Source organism: Mastigoproctus giganteus, chromosome 2 (genome assembly GCF_048544385.1).
Source record: "Mastigoproctus giganteus isolate SK-2022 chromosome 2, ASM4854438v1, whole genome shotgun sequence".
In the NCBI taxonomy this organism is placed as follows: Eukaryota; Metazoa; Arthropoda; class Arachnida; order Uropygi; family Thelyphonidae; genus Mastigoproctus; species Mastigoproctus giganteus.
The window spans coordinates 172,735,401-172,748,682 of NC_143576.1; the positions used below are offsets into that span (position 1 = coordinate 172,735,401).

The 13,282-nt window shown below is 36.3% G+C and overlaps 1 protein-coding gene across 1 annotated transcript in view; it reads left to right on the top strand.

Annotated features, from left to right (window-relative positions):
* Ube4B (Ubiquitination factor E4B) overlaps nt 1–13,282 on the top strand; it is a 538,247-nt gene that overhangs the window by 86,943 nt on the left and 438,022 nt on the right. Inside the window, exon 4 of the mRNA XM_090389644.1 lies at nt 6,689–6,776. Coding sequence (XP_090245770.1) covers nt 6,689–6,776 — 88 coding nt within the window. The remainder of the gene's footprint in view (nt 1–6,688; nt 6,777–13,282) is intronic.

The window sequence follows — 13,282 nt, forward strand, 5'->3', positions numbered from 1 at the left end:
AAGATATTTTTTTCAATTATTCTCCAATTCCTTATTGGTGGTGGTTGTTTAACCAAGCTATCTTAACTCCAATAGGGTTAAGATAGCTTAGTTAACTTCAATACTTCTAAAACTCAGTCCTGTCTTATTTCTTGCAAAGAAGAGTTTTTCATGTTCGTTTTCGATCACACTCAAATTTATAGATAAGATCATATATCTTTATTGAGGATAACCCTTGCTTTAACCTTTCTTGGCATAAACACATCATAAATATTGCTTTCTCTGTTTTGAAATAACTAGGTTTTCTTTTTCATTCTAGGCATAACTTTCTTTTAACTAGCTGATTTTGTACAAATTTCAAATTTACCCTACCAAGAAATATTGTTTCCACATCTGGGGTGGGTCCTCAGAATCTCTCTTAAGCTCCTAGATAATATCCAAAAGAAGTCACTTAGGTTAATCAATGCTCCATCTCTTACTTTCTGTCTGCACTCAACTGTACATAGATGGTCAGTTTCTGCTGCATGAGGTGTCCTTCATTACACCAAAAGTGCAGGAAGATATATCCTTACAGAAAAGTTCTATTTTGTTGGCCATTGAAGAGCAGTGCATGCTGTACATATTTACCATAAACAATATAATATTATGCTGTTAACTTTCTTTGGCTTGTGCTTTAAACAAAACAATGATGTTATTGGCCAAACACCTTAGTCAGGTTTTCATATCCTTATAAAGCAATATGCAATGAAAATATTAGTCAACAGTTTGTCCAGGCAGGTCATTCCAAAATGAAGAGTTCCTCTTCTTTCAGTTATGTATGCAATTCTCTCTTTCACACATATGTTCTCATCTTTGATTAATTTATGCCTCATTACTTTTTAATTATTTTTTGCCTCATTTTATACAGTTGCATTCCAACGATGAGAACGTGTGTGTAATTTGTTTGTGAGAATTTATTTAAATACATTTTGTGATTTTAAATAGGAGTGATTTCTTTGAAAATAACATCTCACTTAACACATTTTTTATTTCTTCTTTTCTTTAATAGCATGCACATGTTTAAAAAGAATATTTTTAATACTGTTAAATACTGCAAACTGTTAACTCCTTTCAGGAGTGAGTTGCCTAAAAGAGTCTGGGCCCTGAGCAGGGAGCCAGCCTGCTAGCAGCTGGCTCCATGCAGTGAGTTTTGTCATGAAATTTTGAAACTTCACAAAAATGAAAACTTTGTACATAAGTGCTTTTAAATATTATTTGTTCTTATTTCGATGTGATTTCCCAATATTGGAGTGAAATCTTGTTAAAAATCAAATCAGAATTTTCAAAAATTGCAAACAACTGTTAATCAAAATAAAAAAAAATTCAGATAAAAAGTCATCACAAACTTTTTATTTATTTTGTGATATAGTACCACCTTCTGCATCTATTTCTGTATCACTTGATTATTCACTTAAGTCAGCTTCTGAAGAGGAATTCTGGCAAATTCGTTTTGTAAGCCAAAATCAGACGGTAGTGGCTGACAGGCACAATTTTTCTCTTCCAATTTTAAAATCCATTTTCATTTTCCATGTATTATAGACTGTCTCTAATTACTTTGAAATTCAGATAAGAGTTAACTGCACTTATTGGAAGCTTTCAAGATGGCTTTCATATAAAACGGATACATTATTTGAAATGACTTTTAAAAACGTGTGTGCGTGCGCGCGCTCCAAAAATGTATGCTACATATAAACGTATATGTGTATATACTCTGACAAATGTTAATGTGCTAACAAAATTGTACTTTAAAACACTTCATATTAATATTCTTTACTCTGTGTATCTCATTGTGCACTTCAGTGTATGTCATATCACTCCTAATGAATGTAGTGTTATGTTTGCATATGGCTACATTAGTGTGAGTAATAAAGAAGCATGGAGAAGACCCAAAGACAAGATAAATTAATGAAACTAATGCAATTAAAATTAATTAACAACAGTTAGTAGTCAAATATATTTTTTTGCATACTTACATTCTTTAAATTCAAATTGTACAATTTTTACATGACTAGAGATGTTTAATTTTAAATGCTGATTTTAATATAAAGATTAAAATTTTACTTGGAATCTCTAAATTAAATATTGCTGCTTGAAATGCTACTTAACTATCTATATAAAAAAAATTGGTGAACAGCACATAAATTGTTTAAGGGAAAGAAAATGTTTCTTGTTTTTTTTTTTTTTTTTTCATTAATTTTAATTAATCAATAAAATAGACAGATTTTTCTATAGCATACATATTTCAGTGAAAACACTTGAATACTTTTGCAAAGAATTTGTAATGTGCAAGTGTTTGACTTACCTGGGCTGACCAGATTTTACAAAAAAATAAAAATAATAAATACATAAAAAATAAAGAGGGATACACCTACTGAATCAGCAGTACAAGACATGATACTGCATAGTGTGCATGCACGTTGTGAGCATGTGACTGCCATATAAGTTATTTTAGACATCTACAGTAGCTCTCACAGTTGACTCTCTGCTATTACTTATGTTGTGTGTTATAGACTTATCTTTTAGGAACAGCTGGTGAATACTAATGATATTAACAGTAGGAGACCAGCGGAATTACTTAAGAAGTACAGGTCACTGTTGAAAAAAAGCCGTGAAGTAGGGTTGAATTTGAAAGTGTCTGCAATTCTGCCCAGACACGATAGGAGGGAGTATATGATGAGAGCCTTGTCGATCAATTTGGCCCTGGAAAGATTGTGCAAGGCTCAAGGGGTAGAATTTTTTTCAGCCTGGACTGTACTTGTTAACAGTAGAGATTGCTTCTACAGGGATGGGATACACTTAAATAGAAAGGGTGCAAGAATATTTGCTGATGCTATCGAGGCAGTGTTAGGTGGGTCGGAAAACTGCTAGCTTGGGGGGAGACAAAGACAAAAAGATTAACAGTAGCCACTGGCAGAGGTGAAAGAGATTCTTGCACTGCTTCTATTGGAATGAGCAGAAGCCTGAAAAACAATATGCAGGATATTTCAGAGACAGCTGGAAGTCATTGCGGTACAAGTAAACACATGGGTTGTGTTAGGGTAGCTAAGAATAGAAACAGGTGCATGTATACTTGCGTGTACACCAATGCTAGGAGTTTAGTAAATAAATTTGATGAATTTGAGGTTTTGCTCAAAACATCAAAGGCAGATATTGTTGGGATATCAGAGACATGGTGTCACACAGACATAAGGAATGCAGAACTGGAATTTGGGGAGTACGACGTCTACAGAAAGGATAGACAGGATAGGAAGGGAGGAGGGGTTATGCTATTAGTTAAAAAACACATAAAATCGAAGGAAGTGAAGCCAGTCGACATCGATGGACAGGGCAGTGTAGAGTCAGTTTGGTGTGACATAAGCATGGGTAAATCAAAATTGAGAGTAGGAGTGTGTTATAGGCCTAATGACTCTGATGAGTATAATAAGATACTGTACAGGGAAATAGAATGGGCCAGTAAATCAGAGAGTCTTATAATGGGGAATTTTAATTTCCCAGATATTGACTGGAATTTGTGGGTTGGTCACTCACACACTAGCAAGGCTTTTATGGATTTATTGAATGATTGTTTTCTACACCAGCATGTTCGGGAGGCAACTAGAGGGAGTAATACTCTTGATCTGATTATCAGTAGTGATTCTTCATGCATTAAGAATCTGCAGATAAAGGAACCACTAGGTGGCAGTGATCACAGTGTGCTGAAGTGGGATTTACTCAAGAAGGTAACTACCATCAGGGGTAAAGGGAAGGGTTTTTGCTTTCTTAAAAGCGACTATGATGGGCTGAGACAGTATTTAAATTCTATACAGTGGGACCAACTGATGATGTTACCAACAGCAAATTCAAAATGGGAAGCATTCAAAGAATTTATCTTAGAAGCTACTAGACTTTACCTACCAACTAAGAAATATTGTTCAAGATTCAGGCCTAAATGGTTGTCAGATGAACTAATGAGACATATGGCAGAGAAGAAAAATGCATGGGATACATACAAATTAATGGGTGACATGGAAGCCTATGATAGATATAAGTTGGTCTGTAACCAAGTCACAAAGGAGATTAGACAGGCAAAGGCAGAGTATGAGAAATCCTTGGCAAAGGATGCAAAGAAAAACAGAAAAGAGTTCTTTACCTATTTAAACTCTAGAAGGAAAGGGATGAATCAGATTGGTCTACTGGATGTTGATGGTTCAACAGTTGAGGATCCTGCTCAGGTGGCTAACAATCTAAACGAGTATTTTGCATCTACACTCACACATGAGGAGTTATTCAGGAAGGGGAATGTTGTAGGTGAAGTAAACATTGGCAAGGAGCTAGATGATTTTCTAATAACTGAGAGGAAAGTGGAGGAGAAATTGTTGAGGATAAACATAAAAAAGGTACCCGGGGTGGATGGGATCTATCCAGTTATATTAAAGGAGGCAGCAAAGGAAGTAAGCAAACCCCTAGCCATAATTATGAGAGCTTCTTTGGACTCAGGGGAGGTACCCATAGACTGGAGATGTGCAAATGTAACCCCAATTCACAAAGGAGGATCAAATGTAAATGTACAAATGTGCAAATGTAACTCCAATTCACAAAGGAGGATCAAAGGCTGACACAAGTAATTATAGACCTGTTAGTTTAACTTCGGTTCCAGGAAAATTAATGGAGGCACTGGTTAAAGAAGCACTGCAGGATCATCTGGACAAGAATTCAGTTATAGCTCAGACACAGCATGGTTTTGTTAAGGGCAGGTCTTGTCTGACCAATTTGATTGGATACTATGATGTAGTCACAAAAGAACTGGATGCAGGGAATAACTTTGATATTATATATTTGGATCTTAGAAAGGCTTTTGATACTGTTGCGCATGGAAGACTGCTGCACAAATTGGAGCAGTGTGGCATTGGAGGCAAATTGCTGCTATGGATAAAGGGATGGTTGAGTGGCAGAAGACAGAGTGGTAATCAATGGACACTGCTCAACGTGGACTAATGTTATTAGTGGAGTTCCTCAGGGTTCAGTGTTGGGTCCATTGTTGTTTTCTGTATTTATTAATGATATAGATGATGGTATATCAAGTTTAATGTCCAAGTTTGCAGACGATACAAAGGTTGGCAGGGTTGTTACGGACACTACTGATGCTATGCTGCTGCAACAGGATCTGGAAAGGTTGAGCAGATGGGCTGAGAGGTGGCAAATGAAGTTTAACATTGACAAATGAAAGTAGTACATATGGGAAACAGTAACCCCAGATCAACGTATCAACTCTGTGGTACTACGTGACAGTGGTAGCCTGGGGGTAATTGTGCAGGCAGATATGAAGTTCTCTGAGCAGTGCAGACGAGCTGCAAGAGTAGCTCATGGTGTCTTGTCAATGATATACAGGAATTTTTCTAGCAGGGATAGGGATGTGATTATTCCCTTGTATAAGGCATTGGTCAGGCCACACCTTGAGTACTGTATACGGGTCTGGAGACCTCATTTCAAGAAGGATGTAGAGCTGCTGGAACGAGTACAGAGGAGGGCAACAAGATTAGTGAATGGAACAAAGGGTTGCTCTTACGAAGAAAGGCTTAAGTTTTGCAAATTACAGAGTCTGGAGACTAGGCATCGGCGAGGTGATCTGATAGAGGTGCATAAGGCTTTGAATGGCTTGAGCATGCTCAATGCCGATGGGATTCTTCCTCTTGCTCAGAATAATCACCTGAGAGGGCATAAATTCAAATTGAGGAAGGACGGATGTCGGATAGATGTGCGGAAATTTGCCTTTAGCCAGCGGGCAGTTGGTTTGTGGAATAGACTTCCATCACTTGTTGTTGAAGTTGATAGCCTAAACAAATTTAAGGCTCAGCTGGACAGGTATTTCGAATGAACGGAGGGGTGAAATGGGAGTAGTGGTTGTGCTTTTTTCTTTCTTTCTTTTTTTTTTTTTTTTTTTTGGCTGATGCTGAATAAGCTTGCTTTCTTGCATCATATGCCTCTGCTAATGCTAATTGTTAAACATTATTTTATTATGACTGTTTTCTTTAAATACTTTTAACTAGAAACATAATCCATATAAAATAAGTAATTGGCACTGGGGGGCAAAGAAAGTATTACTTAAAAATGCATGTGTTTAACTTCTAAATAAAATGGCACTGTTGGAAAAAAATTGACTTTATTTAAATCCCATTTCATCTTTGTTGGGACAATTGTAGGCCTCACTCAAAAATGGGAAATATTGGTCACCTTAGCTTACCCTTCAAAGACAAATGACTTGCTTAACTTAATACATGAAAATTTCACACATTAGACAAAAAATCGAAACCACACATTACTGGAACAAATCCACACCACTTGTAAATCTTGTGGCTATAAGAATGAAGAACCTTTAATTTTTCCTTGAGGCTATCATGCAGTCATATAAAGGAATCCCCATTGAGTGGATAATTTATAGGTTATGTTTACCATTAAATATAGCATAATAAATAAATATAGGTTTCTCTTACTAGAATTGCTGTACAAATGCAGTATATTTTGAAAACATAGTGGAGTATAGAAACTATTTTGAAAAACAAATCAGTTTGGATGCTTGAAAATATATATTTACTGATTACTGGTATTTTTAATTTCAATGTTGTTCATAAATAAGTAGAGAGAGTAATAGGCCCATTAAATTTATTTTTTTTATTTTTCTCTATTTTCATAGTTCTTTATCCCAACTGGATGTCGATTCTGGTATTGAAAATATGGAAGTTGATGAACTGGAGAGAAAAGATAGTGGAAAAAGACAAAGAGTAAGGTTTCAGGTTTCCTACAAGCTATTGGTTTTGATAAAATATTTGTTGTGTCATTTATTTTATTTTATATAATTGTTTCTTTGTATGACAAGAAATTTTGTCAAACTTGTATTGCCTTAGTACTGCTGATGAATTAAGGGTTGGGAAGTTGAAGAAATTCCTTAAAAGTTTTTGTAGGATGTTCGAAGAATTATCTATAAAAGAAGTTTTTCCAAAGAATGGAAGCAGAGCTTGAATTTAGAAAGTTTCCATTTCGGTTGTGTTTAGATGGCAGTTGGCTGCTATACATACATGCCTGTAATTGCCACATATGCTATACCAGAAGTTCCCAAATTGTCTGTCACAGCATCTTGGGGTGCCACAGCAAACTCACAGGGCCACCACAGGATATTTTAAATTTTTGAAGGAAACACAGTGATACGCAACATCTGTTGGATGCAGCGCAAACTACTAGCTCAAGGTAATTCACAGTTTTCAACATTGCTTATTAAGTAGTTTGGACCTAACTACTTAATAAACGGAATTGTTAGGTATTTCTTTTGGCCTGGGGCACCATGAAAAAATTATTGATACACTAAGGGCTTGTGTGAACCGAGAAAGTTTGGGAACCTCTGTGCTATTGCAAGCTTCTAAATCCAGGTTTAGAAGTTGGCAAAATTTTAGTTCCAGTTTGAAAGAATAGTTATTGTGGAAAAATAAATAAATAATAATAAAAAACTACTATATAGATATTCAGCTTCTGCTGAATATCTGTATAGTAGTGTTTCCATATAAATTAAATGTAATTAACATTTTTAACTAGGGAGTGAAAGAGAGTTTTAAAGGCATCTTAGATTTGAATCAGTATTCCATGATAAAGTGAAGTTATTTTTTAAAAGGTTTGTAGTTGTACAGAAGGAAAATAATGCTGTAGGGAGGGGTAGGTAAAAAGGAAATTGCTTTTATTGCAGATGTGAAGGAATAAATTTATTTTTATACATAACTTAATATATTTATTCTTAATATAGCTAAATAAGGGATTAGGTTTTCGTATGATAAATTTATTCCAGGAGTCATGTGATAAATTTATTCTATTCCTCTACATCCCTTGAAATATATTTATCCTTAATAGCTAAATAAGGGTTAGGTATTCATATGATAAGTTTATTGTTTGTCCACATTCCTTGAAGTATATTTATTAAACTCAGTAGATTGGATATTGTTGAAAGTGACTACAAGTGAAAAGAATTCATTTTTGTGAGAACTTAGATAAATCAATAGTTCTTGTTGTTGCATGCATTGAAGTTAACTGGGTATAGTTTGAATGGCAGTATTTAAGCAGTTGATGGATAGTATTTCAAGTTAGGGAAAAACTGTAATCAGAAAAATTGTGGAAGAATTTGCAGTAAATAGAAGAAGATAAATAATATATAGATATGAAAAGAAAACAAAAATGAAAGTGCAAAAAAGATAAATAATATATAGAAAGAAATGAGTAGGTGAAAGAAAAAAACTTTAAGGTGCTCTAGTATTAGTTGTGAAGTTTGAGGGTAATTATCATATGCAGTGAGCAGTAGAGTAGAATTGGTCTTCTCCAACATTGAGGCAGAAATTAGGAGCTTACTTGCCTAACTTACAAAATGTGAAGATTTTCTTTTTGGATTTCTTCCGTCGTTTTTATGAAATTGTTCATTGGTAGGTAATGTAAACCTCTGTTGGATCAACAGATCAACTTTCACAATATATCCATAAAATTTACGAAAAATGTCTGCCTTTTACAGTTTCACGATAGCTTACATTTATGAATTTTAGCAGTGTTCATTATGCTTTTAACATATGCACCGTGGTGTGTGTGTGTGTGTGTGTGTGTGTGTGTGTGTGTGTGTGTGTGTGTGTGTGTGGTGTGTGTGTGTGACAGTACTGTCCTACTGAATGATGAGGTCATGATCCTTAATGTAGTTGTTTGCCATATAGGCTTATAACTATACCTAGAAAAATCTGCACACTCTCTCTCTCTCTCTTAGCATTGTTTCATAAAAAATGACTTCTTGTGGTATTTGTTTTTAAGGTGCATGTAAGACCAAGCTTTGCTGCTGAGTTCTTGGTATCAGTCTTTTGAATGATGGTTCTGATTTCCTTTTTTCCTAATTGTTCCCTATCTTTCATCATTTCAGCAGTTTACTGTCCTTAAATTAAATATGAAATAATGCAGTGACTGGATTTTATAGTATAGAAGACAAATACTGATATGGTGCCATAGAAAACAGTCATCCAATTTATCCAGATTTTGCTACTGATTGAGTGACTAACCCACAAGATTAGCATTAGTAGAGGCATATGATGCAAGAAAGCAAGCTTATGCAGCATCAGCCAAAAAAAACCCGCTCCCATTTCACCCCTCCATTCATTCCAAATACCTATCCAGCTCAGCCTTAAATTTATTTAGGCTATCAACTTCCACAACAAAGGATGGAAGTCTGTTCCACCAACCAACTACCCGCTGGCTAAAGGCAAACTTCCGCGCATCTATCCTACATATGTCTTTCCTCAATTTGAATTTATGCCCTCTCAGGTGATTATTCTGAGCAAGATGAAAAATCCCATCAGCATTGAGCATGCTCAAACCATTCAAGGCTTTATACACCTCAATCAGATCATCTCGCAGGTGGCTAGTCTCCAGACACTGTAATTTGCAAAATTTAAGCCTTTCTTCGTAAGTGCAACCCTTTGTTCCATTCACTAATCTTGTTGCCCTTCTCTGTACTCATTCCAGCAGCTCTACATCCTTCTTGAAATGAGGCCTCCAGACCTGTATACAGTACTCAAGGTGTGGCCTGACCATTGCCTTATACAAGGGGATAGTCACCTCCTTATCCCTGCTAGAAAAATTCCTACATATCATTGACAAGACACTATGAGCTACTCTTGCAGACCATCTGCACTGCTCAGAAAACTTCATATCTGCCTGTACAACTACCCCCAGGTCCTTTTCGTTCTCTACCACTGTCAGTGTAGTACCACAGAGTTCATACGTCACTCTGAGGTGACGTATGAACTATTACTGCTTCCCATATGTAGTATTTTACATTTGTCAATGTTAAACTTCATTTGCCACTTCTCAGCCCATCTGCTCAACTTTTCTAGATCCTGTTGCCGCAGCATACTGTCATTAGTGTCCTTAACAACTCTGCCAACCTCGTATTGTCTGCAAACTTGGACATTAAGCTTGATATACCATCATCAATATCATTTATAAATACAGAAAACAACAATGGACCCAACCCTGAAGTACTCCACTAATAACATTAGTCCACGATGAGCAGTGTCAATTGATTACCACTCTCCATCTCAACCATCCCTTTATCCATAGCAGCAATTTGCCTCCAGTGCCACACTGCTCCAAATATATGATATCAGAGTTATTCCCTGCATCCAGTTCCTTTGTGACCACATCATAGTATCCAATCAAATTGGTCAGGCAAGACTTTCCCTTAACAAAACCATGCTGTGTTTGAGCTATAACTGAAGTCTTGTCTAGATGATCCTGCAGTGTTTCTTTAACCAGTGCCTCCATTAATTTTCCTGGAACAGAAGTTAAACTCAAAGGTGTATAATTACTTGTGTCAGACTTTGATCCTCCTTTGTGAATTGGGGTCACATTTGCACATCTCCAGTCTATGGTTACCTACCCTGAGTCCAAAGAAGATCTTATAATTATGGCTAACGGTTTCTTACTTCCTTTGCTGCCTCCTTTAATATAACTGAATAGATCCCATCCACCCCAGGTGTCTTTTTTATGTTTATCCTCCACTTTCCTCTCTGTTATTACAAAATCATCTAGCTCACTGCCAGAGAGTTTACTTAACCTCTGGCATTCCCCTTCCTGAATAAATCCTCAAGTGTGAATGTAGATGCAAAATACTCATTTAGTTTGTTAGCCACCTGAGCAGGATCATCAACAGTTGAACCATCAATATCCAGTGGACCAATCTGATTCATCCCTTTCCTTCTAGAGTGTACATAGGTAAAGAACACTTTGTTCTTTTTTTTTGCATCCTTTGCCAAGGATTTCTCATAATCTGCCTTTGCCTGCCTAATCTCCTTTGTGACTTGGTTACAGACCAGCTTATATCTATCATATGCTTCCATATCACCCATTAATTTATATGTATCCCATGCATTTTTCTTCTCTGCCGTATGTCTCATTAGTTCATCTGACATCCATTTAGGCCTAAACCTTGAACAATAATTCTTAGTTGGTATGTAAAGCCTAGCAGCTTCCAAGATTAATTCTTTGAATGCTTCCCATTTTGAATTTGCTGTTGGTAACATCATCAGTTGGTCCCACCGTATAGAATTTAAATACTGTCTCATACCACCGTAGTCGCCTTTACGAAAGCAATAACCCTTCCCTTTACCCCTGATGATAGTTATCCCTTTGAGTAAATCCCACTTCAGCACACTGTGATCACTGCCACCTAGTGGTTCCTTTATCTGCAGATTCTTAATGCACGAAGAATCACTACTGATAATCAGATCAAGAATATTACTCCCTCTAGTTGCCTCCCGAACATGCTGATGTAGAATACAATCATCCAATAAATCCACAAAAGCCTTGCTAGTGTGTGAGTGACCAACCCAGAAATTCCAATAAATATCTGGGAAATTAAAATCCTCCATTATAAGACACTCTGATTTACTGGCCCACTGTATTTCTCTGCACAATTGTTCATTATACTCATCAGAGTCATTTGGCCTATAACACACTCCTACTCTCAATTTTGATCTCCCAATGCTTATGTTACACCAAACTGACTCAACACTGCACTGTCCAGCAATGTCGACTGGTTTCACTTCTCTAACTAATAGCATAACCCCTCCTCCCTTCCTATCCTGTTTATCCTCTTTGTACACATTGTACTCCCCAAATTCCAGTTCTGCATTCCTTATATCTGTGTGACACCACGTCTCTGATATCCCAACAATATCTGCCTTTGATGTTTTGAGCAATACCTCAAATTCATCAAATTTATTTACGAAACTCCTAGCATTGGTGTACATGTAAGTATACATGCACCTGTTCCTATTCTTAGCTACCCTAACATAACCCATGTGTTTACTTGTACTGAAATACCATACATCTTGTTTTCTAGGCTGCTGCTCATTCCAATAGAAGCAGTGCAAGAATCACTTTCACCTCTGCCAGTGGCTACTGTTAATCTATTTGTCCTTGTATCTCCCCAAACTATCAGTTTTCTGACGCACTTAATACTGCCTCGATTGCATCAGCAAATATTCTTGCACCGTTTCTATTTAAGTTTGAGTCAATATCTTGGAAGTAAAAATCCTCATAAGAAATTCTAATATGTCTTGTTCATTTCTTGGGAGAGGAATGAGCAAATTGAATTATGGAATTTGTGTTGAGGTTGGCAATCTGGTCAAGTTTAAGTGATGACTGGATAAGTACCTTCTGGCAGTGGGAAGAGTATGATAAAAGGGATATATTGTATAGATAATTTTTTTTTAGCTGAGGTTGCAATAACGTAGCTTCCTTGCAGCCTATACTATTGGCTATAGAACTTGGTGACCTGGTACCTTAGAGGAGACCTAATTGATGAATATAAGATTCTGAGAGGAGAAAGTTGAAGATAATAATAATATTAGAGACATCTACTAGCTGATGATGATGAGAAATCAATAAGCTTTAAAACGTCTCTCCTGGTGTTATTTCAGATTTTTGAAAGCACAGCAGATTTGCCTGTTTAGGTGATAAAAAAAAAAAAAAAAAAAAAATATATATATATATATATATATATATATATATATATATACACACACACACACATACAGGGTTGTTAAAATTAAGGTATCCCTATGTAGAGATCTCTGGAGCGAGTTCTAAGTGTACTGAAGAAATATTTGGACAACAGGTACAATAAAGAATGCGCTTACTATTTATTGGAAAAAAAAAAAATAGTTACAAAATTTGTCACTATATGGCGCTGTGACAATACAGATCACTTGAAGAGCGCTAAAATTGATCAATGTGACCTCCATTTTGGTCAACAACAATTTCCATTCGAAGAACAGCATTTTCTACAGCAGAACGTAATATATCAACTGGAATAACCCAGCACATGACATCTAATATTGTCCTTCAGATCTGCCAGAGTTTGACATCCTTCCTGATACACCTGGTTCTTCAAAAAACCCGATGCATGTGATGAGGTCCGGTAATCAGGGTGGCCAAGATGTTTGGAAACAACTGCTGATAACCTGTTCATATGTAAAGTGTTGCCTTAACAATCTTTGGACACAACGGTGGATCTGGGGTGGCACACCATCTTCCATGAATATGGTATCCTGAAGGCACCACATTGTTGCAACTCTGGTATTGTGAAATTTGCCAACATTTCATAATATCGCTGTCCAGTGATGGAACAGGTGTGGGGTCCAGTCAGTGTTACCTGTTCAAAAAAAATATGGCCCAATCATGAATGTGGCCGTAAATCCACACCATGCTG